At 41.6% G+C, this 19,849-nt stretch overlaps 1 protein-coding gene across 3 annotated transcripts in view; it reads left to right on the top strand.

The window, feature by feature from the left end:
* The window catches only part of LOC124117698 (protein shisa-4-like), a 44,678-nt gene that overhangs the window by 17,860 nt on the left and 6,969 nt on the right, over nucleotides 1-19,849 (top strand). The window contains exons 1-6 of one of the 3 annotated variants that reach the window (XM_048397052.1): nucleotides 2,105-2,272; nucleotides 4,478-4,634; nucleotides 5,167-5,318; nucleotides 12,641-12,788; nucleotides 13,692-13,843; nucleotides 14,244-14,452. In XM_048397052.1, the coding sequence (XP_048253009.1) occupies nucleotides 2,224-2,272; nucleotides 4,478-4,634; nucleotides 5,167-5,318; nucleotides 12,641-12,788; nucleotides 13,692-13,843; nucleotides 14,244-14,416 (831 nt within the window). In that variant the 5' untranslated portion in view covers nucleotides 2,105-2,223 and the 3' untranslated portion in view covers nucleotides 14,417-14,452. Of the gene's footprint in view, nucleotides 1-2,099; nucleotides 2,273-4,477; nucleotides 4,635-5,166; nucleotides 5,319-12,640; nucleotides 12,789-13,691; nucleotides 13,844-14,243; nucleotides 14,453-19,849 lie in introns of those variants that run through there. The other 2 variants (XM_048397050.1, XM_048397051.1) reach the window with 2 other exon arrangements.

The raw sequence follows: 19,849 nt of genomic DNA on the forward strand, positions 1-19,849 counted from the left end.
GTACAGTAAAACCGATCTACACCAAACAACTCTGGTAATTGAAAACTGCAAGAGATACAAGCGAGCGTGTTATATCATACGACTCAATATTGTAAATCAAGTTCATCTCTACTTCACTCACTTCTGACAAGCCCCCCTCTCGGCGAACCTGGCACTTTTGGCGATACTCTTGCTCTTCCCGTCGATAGCCAGGGAAATGTCCGGTGCAGCATCGTTAAAAAAGCTTGGGTTCAGCTTATGTGTAGCCATATTGCCATGAACTCGGGATCTCTTTCATAATTCTTCTTCGAGAAATGTAAGGAGCACAACGTGCTGTATTTGCTTAAGTGTTTGAGTTTGACATCAGCACGTCGACAATACGCCAGCTATAGCTTTCTTCTTGGCAGATCGCGGGGTTGGTTGGTTGGTTTGTTGTTTAACGCCGCACTCAGCAATATTCCAGCTATATGACGGCGGTCTGTAAATAATCAAGTCTGGACCAGACAATCCAGTGATTGATATCATGAGCACCGATCCACGCAATTGGGATCGATGACATGCATCAACCAAGTCAGCGAGCCTGACCACCCGATCCCGTTAGTCGCCTTTTACCACAAGCATAGTCGCCTTTTACGGCAAGCTTGGGTTGCTGAAGACTACTCTACCCGGGATCTTCACGGGTCCAGATCGCGAGGAAATCCATGGAAATGAAGGCCTGAAGTATTCGTAGGACTGGAAGTGAACCCGATTGCGAGACAATACGGCATATTGTCACGAGAACTTCATTCAAAATATAGCGATTTACGTCACTTTTCTGTCGATAGCCCAGCGGAAACACAACGATCAACACATAGCGGACTGTCTGGTATGACGTCACAGCCACAGGAGGCTGACCGCTAAAAATAAAACTATGCATAAAAGTGGGCGGAGCCAAAGTGTTTTGGGAGCATAATTATAATAATTACGAATTATTTTCATTTGTTTTGGGTTTTTTGTTTAACGTCGCACTCAGCGATATTTCAGCTATATGACGGCGGTCTGTATAATAATCGAGTCTGGACCAGACAATCCAGTGATTTACATCATGAGCATCAATCCACGCAATTGGGATCGATGACATGCATCAACCAAGTCAGCGAGCCTGACCCCCCGATCCCGTTAGTCGCCTTTTCGACAAGCATAGACACCTTTTACGGCAGATTTGGTATAAATTCATGTTTGAATGGTATTCTGTAAGAACAATGCTCTGTTCGTATCCTTGTTAATAATCCTTTAAATGTTCTTCTCACCAGCTGCGTATTGAAACTGGTAAATACATTAAAGAGGTAAAAATCAGATAGAACATGTCATGTATGCAAACAAAGATAAATAAAAGATGAATACCAGTTTTCATTTGGGTGTCATATTCTTGACAATCTTAGGAGGTTGTGTCTTCCCCCATTACTCATATCCAATATTACATAAATTTAACTTACTAATGTTTTCAAACATCCAGAAACTGTAATAAATCTTGCAACGGTTGCATATAAATCAGTGAGACTAAGACACTCAATTGTGTGAACAATTTATATCAATGTACCAATGTATATATGTTGGTACTCTCTCAAGCAATGGTTTGGTTTGGTTTGATGTTTTACGCCGCACTCAGCAATATTCCAGCTATATGACGGCGGACTGTAAATAGTAAACAATTCAGTGATTGATATCATGAGCATCAATCCACGCAAATGGGACACGATGACATGCATCAACAAAGTCAGCGAGCCTGACCAACCGATCCCGTTAGTCGCCTCCTACGACAAGCATAATGGCCTTTTACGGCAACCATGGATTGCTGAAGACCTATTCCAACCTGGACCAGACAATCCAGTGATTTACATCATGAACAGCAATCCACGCAAATTGAATCAATGACGTGTATCAACCAAGTCTGCGAGCCTTACCACCTGATCCCGTTAGTCGCCTTTTACGACAAGCATTGGTTGCTGAAGACCACGTGATTCGCCCCTTGTGACTGTTGTGTGCTTACCCTTCTTTTAAGCGTCCTTGGTTACCACCAGTTGCACAATATCTTATTTGGTTTGTTGGATTTGATTGGTTTGCTATCGGGACTTTAACGGTCAGCAATACTGTAACAGGACATGTCGCCCATGGTGACTATCTTGTTTATAAGCCCATCATTTTAGCGTTCGTAGTTACTGCTAGTTACACACTATCTTATTCAGTGTTTAAGAACATTTCAGCATGGAAGGACTCTATTGTATTACTGGATTTCTTCTCTTTCTCATTGAAGGCAAGTTTCTTATCTGTGTGAATAGAAAAAAATACTTTTCTTCCTGCACTTATTATTTTTGCCAGTGGTCAGCCTCAATGAAAAGTATACATATATAGTATATACTGGTTTGGCTAAACTCATGTTCTAAATAGCAGTAAAGATACATGGATTTTTAGGCGTTTTGAAAACCCCAACCAGATAGCAAAGCGACAAGGAAATTTGAAACGTCAATGCCAAAGAAGAACCAGTCTCGATTATCCGCCGAAATATATTCTATTGGCCGTAATAGACACCCAAAAACGAGGAAAATTATATGGATGGTTCACTGATGACACCAGGTGTTCACGAAAAGGGAAAGCATGTCCTGCCTAACAGGTAAATTACTCATGGAAATGAAAAAAACCCTGTTTTGTTGGATTTAGAAATCGACACAAAACATTACGTAGATGTAAATACGAAATAACAAAACAACTGGAAAAGTACTAATCTGGATTTGCTAGTTTTATTTTAGTGCTCAATACAAAATGTGCTTTACAGGAGGTAATTTGTAGGCACTTTCAACATCAAAAATATAACTAAGTCCAAATTTACATGTCAGAAACAGGCTGTAGGCATTATGCAAATTATCCTGGAAAAAAGTTATCAAAACAACAATAAAAATAACAGCTATGTTTATGTACATAATAATAATGACATGTAAGTTGTTGATTGGGAAGGGAATATGTTACTTCTACGTTTTGATATTTGGACGATGATTCACTATCCCACAATGCCACTCACAAATCACTAACCACTGACAAATCACATGCACGTGGGTTTCAAGCACCTGTTTGATCTACTAACACCTGGTTATGCTCAGTTTCACAATAGTCTGTCTTGTTCATATTTTTACACACTTTACGTGTAAAATGACATAAAACCCTTGATATGCTGTATTTGTGCCAAGGCCCAACTGGTAGTAATTGAGTTGTTTGAATATTTTATATATTTTTTATATTAACTGCATTTATTTAAAATCCGAGTTCGAAAAAACAGGTTTTTTTTCATTTCCGTGAGTTCTTTAGTACCCGTCATTCATACAATTTGCGTGAGTGAGTGTATCCTGCCACAAGACGTCGGCCACAAGGTGATGACTAACACGTGTTCCATGAAGCTTTTCTCAGGTCAGAATGACACCGATAACGACATAATTATTGCTAAAGTTTTACATTGGTTTCTGCTCGAACATCTAGACATAATGCAAGGAAGGAACTTCGATTATTTCGATTGATAATTATGAACGTGCTTCTACTTCTGCTGCTGCTAATAGTACTCTTACTATCACTACAACTACTACTACTACTACTACTACTACTGTGAAGATTCCGGCTACAACTACTACTACTATGAAGATTCCGGGGTAGAATAGGTCTTCAGTAACCCATACTTGCCGTAAAAGGCGACTATGCCTGTCGTAAAAGGCGACTAACGGGATCGGGTGGTCAGGCTCGCTGACTTGGTTGATGCGTGTCATCGATCCCAATTGGGTGGACTGATGCTCATGATATCAATCACTGGATTGTCTGGTCCAAACTCGATTATTTACAGACCGCCGTCATATAGCTGTAATATTGCTGAGTGTGGCGTTAAACAACAAACCAACCAACCACACTACCCGTGAAGATCCGGGGTAGAATGCATGCTTGCCGTACTACAATACCCTTCGTACTACCACTGTTGCTGCTACTACTACCATCACTACCACTACTACTACCAGACTACTTATACTTATACTGCTACTACCATTACCCCTCCTACTACCACTGTTGCTTCTACTACAACCATCACTATCACTAAATTTACTACTACTACCATTTTCAAACGGATTACCGACCCGTGAAGTTCCGGGTAGAAAAGGTCTTCAGCAACCCATGCTTGTCATATGCTTGTCGTAATCCGGTCGTCAAGCTTGCTGACTTCGTTGATGCATGTCATCGTATCCCAATTGCGTAGATCGATGCTCATGTCAATAACTGGATTGTGTGGTCCACACTCAGTTATTTACCAACCGCCGTCATATAGCTGGACTATTGCTGAGTGCGGCGTTAAACATCAAACAAATCAACCAATCTTGTTTGCCATTACATGCAATATATGCATCAGCTGTCCGTACGTTAAAGCGCAATAGGCGTTAATGTGGTTGTTGTCATATGTCTTTGTAGTCAATGACTGCTTGTCTTTCAGGGGCAGTGGGAGAGATCTGCTCATCGTACCTCTACGGCGACATATACTGCACCAGCTGTTGTGGGTCCTATTCCAGCAGTACCGGTAGATACTGTTGCGATGGCTCAAGTGGCTCAAGTGGCTTTTCGAGTTATACAAGTACAATTGAAACATACGAGTAGGTGTTTTTTTTTGGTGGTATGTTGTTTTACGCCAGGTTGGAATAGGTCTTCAGCAACCAATGCTTGCCGTAAAAGTCGACTATGCTTGTCGTAAAAGGCGACTAACGGGATCGGGTGGTCAGGCTCGTTGACTTGGTTGATGCATGTCATCGATCCCAATTGCGTTGATCGATGCTCATGATTTCAATGACTGGATTTTCTGGTCCATACTCGATTATTTACAGACCGCCGTCATAGAGCTGGAATATTACTGAGTGCGGCGTTAAACAACAACCAAACAATTGCGTGAAACGATGCACATGTTATCAATCAGTGGATTGTCTGGTCCAGACTCGATTATTTACAGACCGCCGTTATATAGTTTGAATATTGCTGAGTGCTGCGGTAAGCAGCAACCAACCAACCATTTGGTTTGTTGGGGACCTCGTATAGCCCGGATATCCTGCAGGGATACTCTTTATACATATATATATATATTAGAGCAGTTCCAATACATGTACATGGGATCGTTATTTCCCTGATTTACAGAAACATCCCCCTCATCGTCGGATTGTCAGTTGGTGGCTTTTTCTTCATCGTTGTCGTCATCGCCGCCATCTGTGCCTGTGTGAAGTCAGCAAATAGACCACGGGGCGTCGTCGGCGTTCAGCCAGTCGGACCCACGATGGTGTCAACAACAGGTTTGAAAGCACTCCTTGAATTAATAATATGAATAAAAGTGACAACAGCCTTTCCAAAGCCATAAGAAATATCTTCCTGTAGCAGAGTCGACTGTACGATTTGTTTGGTTGGTTTGTTTGTTGTTTAACGTCGCACTCAGCAATATTCCAGCTATATGACGGTGGTCTGTAAATAATCGAGTCTGGACCAGACAATCCAGTCATTGACATCATGAGCATCGATCCACGCAATTGGGATCGATGACATGCATCAACCAAGTCAGCGAGCCTGACCACCCGATCCTGTTTTCGCCTTTTATGGCAAGCATGGGTTGCTGAAGACCTATTCTACCCCGGAATCTTCACGGGTCCAAAATGTTAATATTATTAATAATTCATGTTTTTTTTATTTGTTTTTAGCCGCATCTTCCCAACAAGGTGGATATGCAGGCCAGATACCACAACCCCAGGCTTACAACGCTTACCCCCCTCCAGGTCCCCCCTCTGCCGTGTACCCCCCTCCGGGTCCCCCCTCTGCCGTGTACCCCCCTCCAGGTCCCCCCTCTGCTGTGTATCCCCCTCCCCCGCAAAACTTAGTGCCACCCTCTGCTGCAAACCCCTGAACTCTTCCAAGAATGGTTAGCCGATCCTATATGTAAGGTGCCGACCATTTTGTTATGAAACTAAATATCAATAATTTGGCCTCAGATTTTACAACAAAACATTTGTTCGCAGTTCATGGCGCAATGACAAAAATAAATTCCGATTCTAACGAAAATCCCACACCCATTGCCATCCCCCCAGCCAACAGGGCATCAAACCATCATTCGGTCATAATAATCACAACTTCGGCCACGAGCAATCATGCTTTCGAGCACAATGTCTGATGTGATAACAATTATAAAAAAGACAAGACTTCTCTTTAAGAAATTGAAACTCTGACGATGTTTGTAAGACAAGCGTAGCCATTACAAATAGCGGTAATTTGTGAACAGAAAGATATAATGTTATAGAAGGAAAACTTGTGGGGTTGTATCGGGGCGGTCGGGTAGCCTAGTGGTTACAGCGTTCGCTCGTCACGCCGAAGTCCCAGGTTCGATTCCTGACATGGGCACAATGTGTGAAGCCCATTTCTGGTGTCCCCCGCCTCGATATTGCTGGAATATGCTAAAAGCGGCGTAAAACCATACTCACTTGGGGTTGTGTCATTACATGTTTAGAAACTGTACATACTATGGTTAATGCATGTTGACAAAACTTCGTATGGACAAAAAAATATACTTAGGTATTATCCACAATTTGAAATTAAATGTAATCCTTTAAGACCTGTTTACTTTTTGTATCACGATAAACCCATTTCGGATGTATGGAATATGGTTTTCGATATTTCGATACAATTTACACAGCACATTTACATGCATCAATGATATACCGTGACGTTAAATGAAACACACCTGTGATGAATGCTTGGCTGAATATATCCAATATTCATACATAACTGTACTCGGGCAATACACCACAGGATCATATTTCTGTACACTCAATAGAGTGCCTCTGTGGTATCCAGGGTTAGCTGGGTAACATATGCTATACCGGACTTAAGACACGTTGGTACAGCTGTGTGAGGAAGGGACAAAATGTCACCCATATAACTAAAGCATCCGGCCCGTGAAGATCCGGGGTAGAAAAGGTCTTCAGCATCGCAAGCTTGCCGTAAAAGGCGACTATGCTTGTCGTAGGAGGCGACTAACGGGATCGGGTGGTCAGGCTCGCTGACTTTGTTGATGCATGTCATCGATCCCAATTGCGTGGATCGATGTTCGTGTTGTCATTCACTGGATTGTCTGGTCCATACTCGATTATTTACAGACCGCCGTCATATAGCTGGAATATTGCTGAGTGCGGCGTTAAACAACAAACAAACAATCTAAAGCATCCTATTATACTGAATCACATTCGTTACAGAGCACAACTTGTTTCAGTTCAGATATGTGTGTTATATTATCAAATATAAAATTAATTCAGGGCTATGTGAGTCAGAGTAAAATATGTCTTCAAGAGTTCTTCTCGATGTATGTTCAGTCCCTATTATTTATTTTTGTTATTGTAAAAAGATTTGTAGACATGTTTGATTGGTCTGTAAGATGTGACTTATTTATCTATTCTGTTTGTTGTTCTCATATTCCCAACCTCTAATTATCCCTGAGACCTGACAGTACTGTAATTATCAAAAATATATCAATGAAAAAATTATCAGAAATATATCAGTGTACATGCAGCCGTGATATTGTACATTTACATCTCAGTCAAATCTACTTCCTTGATAATGTAACTAATAAATATGTCGAAGGTCTGTGATCACCCCTGTTTCATGATTAAAATCTGATTGCGAGAGTGTTTTCTTGAACCAAACGTGTTTATATTGTCAGCGAGTATCCAGTACTGTTATATATCTTAATTCTATCAACCCGTGAAGATCCAGGGTAGAACAGGTCTTCAGCAACCCATGCTTGCCGTAAAAGGCAACTATGCTTGTCGTAAAAGGCGACTAACGGGGTCGGGTGGTCAGGCTCGCTGACTTGGTTGATGCATGTGTCTAGTGAAATGTCCTGGTTTTCTCATCACATGACAGTGAAAAGGGGATATTTTCACGAGTGGCAAAGCTTTGAAAAGTAAGTTGTCCCTACATAATACGACCCGTGAAGATTCCGGGGTAGAATAGACCCGCGAAGATCCGAGGTAGAATAGATCTTCAGCAACCCATGCTTGCCGTAAAAGGCGACTAACGGGATCGGGTGGTCAGACTCGCAAACTTGGTTGACTTATTTGATGATACATGTCATCGATCCCAATTGCGTGGATCGATGCTCATGATATCAATCACTGGATTGTCTGGTCCAGGCTCGATTATTTACAGACCGCCGTCATATAGCGACTTCAAACTGAGGGTTGTAGAGGAAGGACATATATGTCCCTCTGGCATCCAGGGGGTTAACGCCGCACTCAGCAATATTCCAGCAATTGACGGCGGTCTGTAAATAATCAAGTCTGGACGAGACAATCCAGTGATTAATATCATGAGCACCGATCCACGCAATTGGGATCGATGACATGCATCAACCAAGTCAGCGAGCCTGACCACCCGATCCCGTTAGTCGCCTTTTACGGCAAGCTTGGGTTGCTGAAGACCTACTCTACCCGGGATCTTCACGGGTCCAGATCGCGAGGAAATCCATGGAAATGAAGGCCTGAAGTATTCGTAGGACTGGAAGTGAACCCGATTGCGAGACAATACGGCATATTGTCACGAGAACTTCATTCAAAATATAGCGATTTACGTCACTTTTCCGTCGATAGCCCAGCGGAAACACAACGATCAACACATAGCGGACTGTCTGGTATGACGTCACAGCCACAGGAGGCTGACCGCTAAAAATAAAACTATGCATAAAAGTGGGCGGAGCCAAAGTGTTTTTGGAGCATAATTATAATAATTACGAATTATTTTCATTTGTTTTGGGTTTTTTGTTTAACGTCGCACTCAGCGATATTTCAGCTATATGACGGCGGTCTGTATAATAATCGAGTCTGGACCAGACAATCCATTGATTTACATCATGAGCATCGATCCACGCAATTGGGATCGATGACATGCATCAACCAAGTCAGCGAGCCTGACCACCCGATCCCGTTAGTCGCCTTGTACAACAAGCATAGTCACCTTTTACGGCATTTTAAAAAATCGATTATGCAGATTTGGTATAAATTCATGTTTGAATGCTCTGTTCGTAGCCTTTTTATAATCCTTCAAATGTTCTTCTCACCAGCTGCGTATTGAAACTGGTAGATACATTAAAGACGTAAAAATCAGATAGAACATGTCATGTATGCAAACAACGATAAATAAAAGATGAATACCATTTTTCATTTGGGTGTCATATTTATGACAATCTTAGGAGTTTGTGTCTTCCCCCATTACTCATATCCAACATTGCATAAATTTAACTTACTAATGTTTTCAAACATCCAGAAACTGTAATAAATCTTGCAACGGTTGCATATAAATCAGTGAGACTAAGACACTCAATTGTGTGAACAATTTATATCAATGTACCAATGTATATATGTTGGTACTCTCTCAAGCAATGGTTTGGTTTGGTTTGATGTTTTACGCCGCACTCCAGCTATATGACGGCGGTCTGTAAATAGTTAACAATTCAGTGATTGATATCATGAGCATCAATCCACGCAAATGGGACACGATGACATGCATCAACAAAGTCAGCGAGCCTGACCACCCGATCCCGTTAGTCGCCTCCTACGACAAGCATAGTCGCCTTTTACGGCAACCATGGGTTGCTGAAGACCTATTCCAACCTGGACCAGAAAATCCAGTGATTTACATCATGAACAGCGATCCACGCAAATTGAATCAATGAAGTGTATCAACCAAGTCTGCGAGCCTTACCACCTGATCCCGTTAGTCGCCTTTTACGACAAGCATAGTCGCCCTTTACGGCAAGCATTGGTTGCTGAAGACCACGTGATTCGCCCCTTGTGACTGTTGTGTGCTTACCCCTTCTTTTAAGCGTCCTTGGTTACCACCAGTTGCACAATATCTTATTTGGTTTGTTGAATTTGATTGGTTTGCTATCGGGACTTTAACGGTCAGCAATGCTGTAACAGGACATGTCGCCCATGGTGACTATCTTGCTTACAAGCCCATCATTTTAGCGTTCGTAGTTACTGCTAGTTACACACTATCTTATTCAGTGTTTAAGAACATTTCAGCATGGAAGGACTCTATTGTGTTACTGGATTTCTTCTCTTTCTCATTGAAGGCAAGTTTGTTATCTGTGTGAATAGAAAAAAATACTTTTCTTCCTGCACTTATTATTTTTGCCAGTGGTCAGCCTCAATGAAAAGTATACATATATAGTATATACTGGTTTGGCTAAACTCATGTTCTAAATAGCAGTAAAGATACATGGATTTTTAGGCGTTTTGATAACCCCAACCAGATAGCAAAGCGACAAGGAAATTTGAAACGTCAATGCGAAAGAACCAGTCTCGATTATCCGCCGAAATATATTATATTGACCGTAATAGACACCAAAAAACGAGGAAAATTATATGAATTGATCAGTGAAAACATAGATGACACCAGGTGTTCACGAAAAGGGAAAGCATGTCCTGCCTAACAGGTAAAGTACTCAATGAAATGAAAAAAACCCTGTTTTGTTGGATTTAGAAATCGACACAAAACATTACGTAGATGTAAATACGAAATAACAAAACAACTGGAAAAGTACTAGTTTTAGTTTTGCTAGTTTTATTTCAGTGCTCAATACAAAATGTACTTTACAGGAGGTAATTTGTAGGCACTTTCAACATTCAAAAATAAAACTAAGTCCAAATTGACATGGCAGAAAATGTAAGTTTTTGATTGAGAAGGGAATATGTAACTTCTACGTTCTGATATTTGGACGATGATTCACTATCCCACAATGCCACTCACAAATCACTAACCACTGACAAATCACATGCACGTGGGTTTCAAGCACCTGTTTGATCTACTAACACCTGGTTATGCTCAGTTTCACAATAATCTGTTTTGTTCATATTTGTACACACTTTTACGTGTAAAATGACATAAAACCCTCGATATGCTGTATTTGTGCCAAGGCCCAACTGGTACTAATTGAGTTGTTTGAATATGTATATATTTTGTATATTAACTGCATTTATTTAAAATATGAGATCGAAAAAAACAGGTTTTTTTCATTTCCGTGAGTACTTTAGTACCCGTCATTCATACAATTTGCGTGAATGAGTACGTGTTTCCTGCCATAAGACGTCGGCCACAAGGTGATGGCTGTAACACATGTACACGGGATTTCTATGAAGCTTTTCTCAGGTCAGAATGACACTGATGACGACATAATTATTGCTAACGTTTAAAACTGTTTTCTGCTCGAACAACCAGACATAATGCAAGGAAGGAACTTCGATTATTTCCAGTGATAATTATGAACGTGTTTCTACTTCTGCTGCTGCTAATACTACTATTACTATCACTACAACTACAACTTCTACTACTACTACTGTGAAGATTCCGGCTACTACTACTACTTCTACTGTGGAGATTCCGGCTACTACTTCTACTACTGTGAAGATTCCGGGGTAGAATAGGTCTTCAGCAACCCATGCTTGCCGTAAAAGGCGACAATGCTCGCTCACTTGGTTGATGCATGTCCTCGATCCCAATTGGGTGGATCGATGCTCATGATATGAATCACTTGATTGTCTGGTCCATACTCGATTATTTACAGACCGCCGTCATATAGCTGTAATATTGCTGAATGCGGCGTTAAACAACAAACCAACCAACCAAATTAACTTACCCGTGAAGATCCGGGGTAGAATGCATGCTTGCCGTGAAAGGCGACTATGCTTGTGGTAAGAGGCGACTAACGGGATCGGGTCGTCGGGCTCGCTGACTTCATTGATGCATGTCGTATCCCAATTGCGTATATCGATGTTCATGTCAATCACGGGATTGTCTTGTCCAGACACGATTATTTACAGACCGCCGTCATATAGTTGGAATACTGCTGAGTGCCGCGTTAAACAACAAACAAACAACTAGTACTGCATGTAAAACTACTGCCACTATCGCCACCACTACCACTACCACAACCACTACCGATCATAGGAAGGTCACAAAATCACTTCTGCTTGCGCTGCTGCTACTACTTCTACCATTACCCCTCCTACTACCACTGCTGCTGCTACTACTACCCTACTACTTCTACTACAATACACCTCCTACTACCACTGTTACTGCTACAACTACCACTACATTTACTACTACCAGACTACTTATACTTCTACTACTACCATTACCCCTCCTACTACCAGTGTTGCTTCTACTACAACCATCACTACCACTACATTTACTACTACTACCATTTTCAAACGGATTACCGACCCGTGAAGTTCCGGGTAGAAAAGGTCTTCAGCAACCCATGCTTGTCGTTTGCTTGTCGTAATCCGGTCGTCAAGCTCGCTGACTTCGTTGATGCATCTCATCGTATCCCAATTGCGTAGATCGATGCTCATGTCAATAACTGGATTGTGTGGTCCACACTCAGTTATTTACCAACCGCCGTCATATAGCTGTAAGATTGCTGAGTGCGGCGTTTAACATCAAACAAACCAACCAATCTTGTTTGCCATTACATGCAATATATGCATCAGCTGTCCGTACGTTAAAGCGCAATAGGCGTTAATGTTGTTGTTGTCATATGTCTTTGACTAGTCAATGACTGTTTGTCTTTCAGGGGCAAGTGGAGAGACCTGTTCACACAGCTACTACAACGACATATACTGCACCAGCTGTTGTGGGTCCTATTACAGCAGTTCCCGTAGATACTGTTGCAGTGGCTCAAGTGGCTTTTCGAGTTATACAAGTACAATTGAAACATACGAGTAGGTGATTTTATTTGATGGTATGTTGTTTTTACGCCGCACTCAGCAATATTCCAGCTATATGACGGCGGTCTGTATATTATCGAATCTGGACCAGACAATCCAGTGATTTACATCATGAACATCGATCCACACAATTGGGATCGATGACATGCATCAACCAAGTCAGCGAGCCTGACCACCCGATCCCGTTAGTCGCCTTTTACGACAAGCATAGTCGCCTTTTACGGCAAGCATGGGTTGCTGAAGACCTATTCCACCCCGGATCTTCACGGGTCTAAGGTAGGTTAATTGTTTGATTGGCATTACTAAGAAGTTGACCAATGACAAAATAGACACAATTTATGGATAACAACTTCTCTAATTACTGTAAATGCGACATTGGGGGTATACATCCCCAAGATCCGGGTTGGAATAGGTCTTCAGCAACCCATGCTTGCCGTAAAAGGCGACTATGCTTGTCGTAAAAGGCGACTAACGGGATCGGGTGGTCAGGCTCGCTGACTTGGTTTATGCATGTCATCGATCCCAATTGCGTTGATCGATGCTCATGATGTCAATGACTGGATTGTCTGGTCCATACTCGATTATTTACAGACCGCCGTCATAGAGCTGGAATATTACTGAGTGCGGCGTTAAACAACAACCAAACAATTGCGTGAAACGATGCACATGTTATCAATCAGTGGATTGTCTGGTCCAGACTCGATTATTTACAGACCGCCGTCATATAGCTGGAATATTGCTGAGTGCGGCGGTAAGCAACAACAAACCAACCATTTGGTTTGTTGGGGACCTCGTATAGCCCGGATTCCCTGCAGGGGTACTCTTTATACATATTTATATATATATTAGAGCAGTTCCAATACATGTACATGGGATCGTTATTTCCCTGATTTACAGAAACATCCCACTCATCGTCGGATTGTCAGTTGGTGGCTTTTTCTTCATCGTTGTCGTCATCGTCGCCATCTGTGCCTGTGTGAAGTCAGCAAATAGACCACGGGGCGTCGTCGGCGTTCAGCCAGTCGGACCCACGATGGTGTCAACAACAGGTTTGAAAGCACTCCTTGAATTAATAATATGAATAAAAGTGACAACAGCCTTTCCAAAGCCATAAGAAATATCTTCCTGTAGCAGAGTCGACTGTAAGATTTGTTTGGTTGGTTTGTTTGTTGTTTAACGTCGCACTCAGCAATATTTCAGCTATATGACGGCGGTCTGCAAGTAATCGAGTCTGGACCAGACAATCCAGTCATTGACATCATGAGCATCGATCCACGCAATTGGGATCGATGACATGCATCAACCAAGTCAGCGAGCCTGACCACCCGATCCCGTTTGTCGCCTTTTATGGCAAGCACGGGTTGCTGAAGACCTATTCCACCCCGGAATCTTCACGGGTCCAAAATGTTAATATTATTAATAATTCATGTTTTTTTTATTTGTTTTTAGCCGCATCTTCCCAACAAGGTGGATATGCAGGCCAGATACCACAACCCCCGGCTTACAACGCTTACCCCCCTCCAGGTCCCCCCTCTGCCGTGTACCCCCCTCCAGGTCCCCCCTCTGCTGTGTATCCCCCTCCCCCGCAAAATTTAGTGCCACCCTCTGCTGCAAACCCCTGACCTCTTCCAAGAATGGTTAGCCGATCCTATATGTAAGGTGCCGACCATTTTGTTATGAAACTAAATATCAATAATTTGGCCTCAGATTTTACTTCGGCCACGAGCAATCATGCTTTCGAGCACAATGTCTGATGTGATAACAATTATAAAAAAGACAAGACTTCTCTTTAAGAAATTGAAACTCTGACGATGTTTGTAAGACAAGCGTAGCCTTTACAAATAGCGGTAGTTTGTGAACAGAAAGATATAATGTTATAGAAGGAAAACTTGTGGGGTTGTATCGGGGCGGTCGGGTAGCCTAGTGGTTAACGCGTTCGCTCGTCACGCCGAAGTCCCAGGTTCGATTCCCGACATGGGCACAATGTGTGAAGCCCATTTCTGGTGTCCCCCGCCGCGATATTGCTGGAATATTGCTAAAAGTGGCGTAAAACCATACTCACTTGGGGTTGTGTCATTACATGTTTAGAAACTGTACATACTATGGTTAATGCATGTTGACAAAACTTCGTATGGACAAAAAAAATATACTTAGATATTATCCACAATTTGAAATTAAATGTAATCCTTCAAGGACCTGTTTACTTTCTGTATCACGATAAACCCATTTCGGATGTATGGAATATGGTTTTCGATATTTCGATACAATTTACACAGCACATTAACATGCATCAATGATATATCGTGGCGTTAAATGAAACACACCTGTGATGAATGCTTGGCTGAATATATCCAATATTCATACATAACTGTACTCGGGCAATACACTACAGGATAATATTTCTGTACACTCAATAGAGTGCCTCTGTGGTATCCAGGGTGAACTGGGTATCACATGCTATACCGGACTTCAGACTCGTTGGTACAGCTGTGTGAGGAAGGGACAAAATGTCACCCATATTACTAAAGCATCCGGCCCGTGAAGATCCGGGGTAGAAAAGGTCTTCAGCATCTCAAGCTTGCCGTAAAAGGCGACTATGCTTGTCGTAGGAGGCGACTAACGGGATCGGGTGGTCAGGCTCGCTGACTTGGTTGATGCATGTCATCGATCCCAATTGCGTGGATCGATGCTCGTGTTGTCATTCACTGGATTGTCTGGTCCATACTCGATTATTTACTGACCGCCGTCATATAGCTGGAATATTGCTGAGTGCGGCGTTAAACAACAAACAAACAATCTAAAGCATCCTATTATACTGAATCATATTCGTTACAGAGCAAAACTTGTTTGAGTTCAGCTTAGATATGTGTGTTATATTAGCAAATATAAAATTAATACAGGGTTATGTGAGTCAGAGTAAAATATGTCTTCAAGAGTTCTTCTCGGTGTATGTTCAGTCCCTATTATTTATTTTTGTTATTGTAAAAAGATTTGTAGACATGTTTGATTGGTCTGTAAGATGTGACTTATCTATCTATTCTGTTTGTTGTTCTCATATTCCCAACCTCTAATCATCCCCAAGGCCTGATAGTACTGTAAAAAATATATCAATGTAACAATTATCAGAAATATATCAGTGTACATGCAGCCGTGATATTGTACATTTACATCTCAGTCAAATCTACTTCCTTGATAATGTAACTAATAAATATACCGAAGGTCGAAGGTCTGTGATCACCCCTGTTTCATGATTAAAATCTGATTGCGAGAGTGTTTTCTTGAACCAAACGTGTTTATATTGTCAGCGAGTATCCAGTACTGTTATATATCTTAATTCTATCGACCCGTGAAGATCCGGAGTAGAACAGGTCTTCAGCAACCCATGCTTGCCGTAAAAGGCGACTATGCTTGTCGTAAAAGGCGACTAACGGGATCGGGTGGTCAGGCTCGCTGACTTGGTTGATGCATGTGTCTAGTGAAATGTCCTGGTTTTCTCATCACATGACGGTGAAAAGGGGATATTTTCACGAGTGGCAAAGCTTTGAAAAGTAAGTTGTCCCTACATAATACGACCCGTGAAGATTCCGGGGTAGAATAGACCCGTGTAGATCCGAGGTAGAATAGATCTTCAGCAACCCATGCTTGCCGAAAAAGGCGAATAACGGGATCGGGTGGTCAGGCTCGCTAACTTGGTTGACTTATTTGATGATACATGTCATCGATCCCAATTGCGTGGATCTAAACTGATTTGGTTTGTTCTTTTGTCGCCTTTTACGACAAGCATAGTCACCTTTTACGGCAAAGATGGGTTGCTGAAGATCTATTCCAAGGGAGGTATGGTGCTGAGAATCCTAGCAACAAAATAGGGGCGAACTGGGATTCGAACCCACAATCATAGGTTTCTTGCGTGCCAAAGGGACGCAACTCTGCACAGCAAATCCATTCTTGCCTTAAAAGGCGACAATGCTGGTCGTAAGAGGCGACTAACGGGATAGCGTGGATCAATGCTCATCATATCAGTCACTTGATTGTCTGGTCCAGACTCGATTATTTACAGACCGCCGTCATATAGCTGGAATATTGCTGAGTGCGGCGTAAAACTACAAACAAACAGTGGTCTTGCCTGAATGCATCTTGTGATTCTTCTGACAGGTAATCTCTAAATCCGTCTTGTGTGAAGATGTATTTTTGCCTTGGGAACTGCCACTGTAAATAAGACAAATATCAAAAATATATAACATAAATCAACTAGGATAAACCAGGTCGGACCTATGGACATAATCTCTCGATGTTACTTATTGCTATATATTAGATATCCTTAATCATAAATCTCATTATATCATCCACAATGATCCAGTCTATTACATGTCCATTCTATTGCGATAATTTTCCTGGACCAACTAGACATGATGGCTTTGATTAACAGGATTATGTCAGCAGGGTTTTTTATCCAATCAAAAGTATAGCATGTTCGTTTCTTTCGCCAACCTGGATTTGTCTCCAGATATATATACATGTGCAACAGCTCAGAGTGTGTAGGAAGCCATTTATCATATTGAGTTGATACAGAGTATTTATGATAACAGAATGGCATGAATAATAAGGTATCCTAAAAAAATCTATAATGTTTTCTTAACATTTGTCTAAAATGATTCTCCAAATATCACTATGAAAGCTAAAATAGTTACAATTACGGAATTAATTCATAAAATTTGATTCTGGGCGGAATTGATATATGGAATGTTACAATAAATCACTTACGTGACACCTGACACTCGAAATGGTGTTTTCCAATGCCAGACTCAACACAAGTTTGAACAGCCTCGAACGTTGACATGTCCTGCTGAATACCTGTACTGCCTGACTGGGCACAATCTTGTGTTGCTTTGAAACTATCATATGCTTCTTTCAGATCCTAAAACGGGAAATTTATCAATTTAAACTTCGTGATTTTATTTCACATTCTATTTAATTTTACAAAATATAAATTATTTGAATCGTAGACAATTTTGACGATTCTGATTTTTTTAAAAACTAAGTAACCTTGCGACTAGGGTACGTAGGAGGAATGTCCGATCCCTCATGGATGACAAGCCTACTGCCAAAACCTACGAGATGCGCGAAAACTGTGACATAAAAGCAAAGTACAGTAAAATCGATGTACACCCAACAACTCTGGTAAATGAAAACTGCAAGAGATACAAGCGAGCGTGTAATATCATACGACTCAATATTGTGAATCAAGTTCATATAAACTTCACTCACTTCTGACAAGTCCCCCTCTCGGCGAACCTGGCACTTTTGGCGATATTCTTGCTCTTGCCGTCGATAGCTAGGGGAATGTCCGGTGCAGCATCGTTAAAAAAGCTTGGGTTCAGCTTTCGTGTAGCCATATTGTGCCATGAACTCGGGATCTCTTTCATATTTCTTCTTCGAGAAATGTAAGGAGCACAACGTGCTGTATTTGCTTAAGTCTTCGAGTTTGACATCAGCACGTCGACAATACGCCAGCTATAGCTTTCTTCTTGGCAGATCGCGGAGTTGGTTTGTTGTTTAACGCCGCACTCAGCAATATTCCAGCTCTGTAAATAATCAAGTCTGGACCAGACAATCCAGTGATTGATATCATGAGCATCGATCCACGCAATTGAGATCGATGACATGCATCAACCAAGTCAGCGAGCCTGACCACCCGATCCCGGCAAGCTTGGGTTGCTGAAGACCTATTCTACCCCGGATCTTCACGGGTCCAGATCGCGGGAAATCCATGGAAATGAAGGCCTGAAGTATTCGTAGGACTGGAATTGAACCCGATTGCGAGACAATACGGCATATTGTCACTGGAACTTCATTCAAAATATAGCGATTTACGTCACTTTTCTGTCGATAGCCCCGCGGAAACACAACGATCAACACATAGCGGATTGTCTGTTAAAATAAAACTATGCATAAAAGTGGGCGGAGCCAAGTGTTTTTGGAGCATAATTATAATAATTACGAATTATTTCCATTTGGTTTTTTTTTGTTTAACGTCGCACTCAGCAATATTTCAGCTATATGACGGCGGTCTGTATAATAATCGAGTCTGGACCAGACAACCCATTGATTTACATCATGAGCATCGATCCACGCAATTGGATCGATGACATGCATCAACCAAGTCAGCGGGCCTGACCACCCGATCCCGTTAGTCGCCTTTTACGACAAGCATAGTCACCTTTTACGGCATTTTAAAAAATCGATTATGCAAATTTGGTATAAATTCATGTTTGAATGCTCTGTTCGTAGCCTTTTTAATAATCCTTTAAATGTTCTTCTCACCAGCTGCGAATTGAAACTGGTAGATACATTAAAGAGGTAAAAATCAGATAGAACAAGTCATGTATGCAAACAAAGATAAATAAAAGATGAATACCATTTTTCATTTGGGTGTTATATTCATGACAATCTTAGGAGTTTGTATCTACCCCCATTACTTATATCCAACATGACATAAATTTAACTTACTAATGTTTTCAAACATCCGGAAACTGTAAAAAATCTTGCAACGGTTGTATATAAATCAGTGAGACTAAGACACTCAATTGTGTGAACAATTTATATCAATGTACCAATGTATATATGTTGGTACTCTCTCAAGCAATGGTTTGGTTTGGTTTGATGTTTTACGCCGCACTCAGCAATATTCCAGCTATATGACGGCGGTCTGTGAAGATTCCGGGGTAGAATAGGTCTTCACAAACCCATGCTTGCCGTAAAAGGCGACTATGTTTGTCGTGAAAGGCGACTAACGGGATCGGGTGGTCAGGCTCGCAGACTTGGTTGATGCATGTCATCGATCCCAATTGCGTGGATCGAAGCTCATGATATCAGTCTCTGGATTGTCTGGTCCAGACTGCCGTCATAAAGCTGGAATATTGCTGAGTGCGGCGTTAAACAACAAACAAACAAAACAAACAAACAAACGGCGGTCTGGAAATAATCGAATCTGGACCAGACAATCCAGTGATTTACATCATGAGCATCGATCCACGCAATTAGAATCGATGACATGC

This window comes from Haliotis rufescens, unplaced genomic scaffold, assembly GCF_023055435.1.
Source record: "Haliotis rufescens isolate VD_foot unplaced genomic scaffold, xgHalRufe1.0.p SCAF_16, whole genome shotgun sequence".
NCBI lineage: Eukaryota > Metazoa > Mollusca > Gastropoda > Lepetellida > Haliotidae > Haliotis > Haliotis rufescens.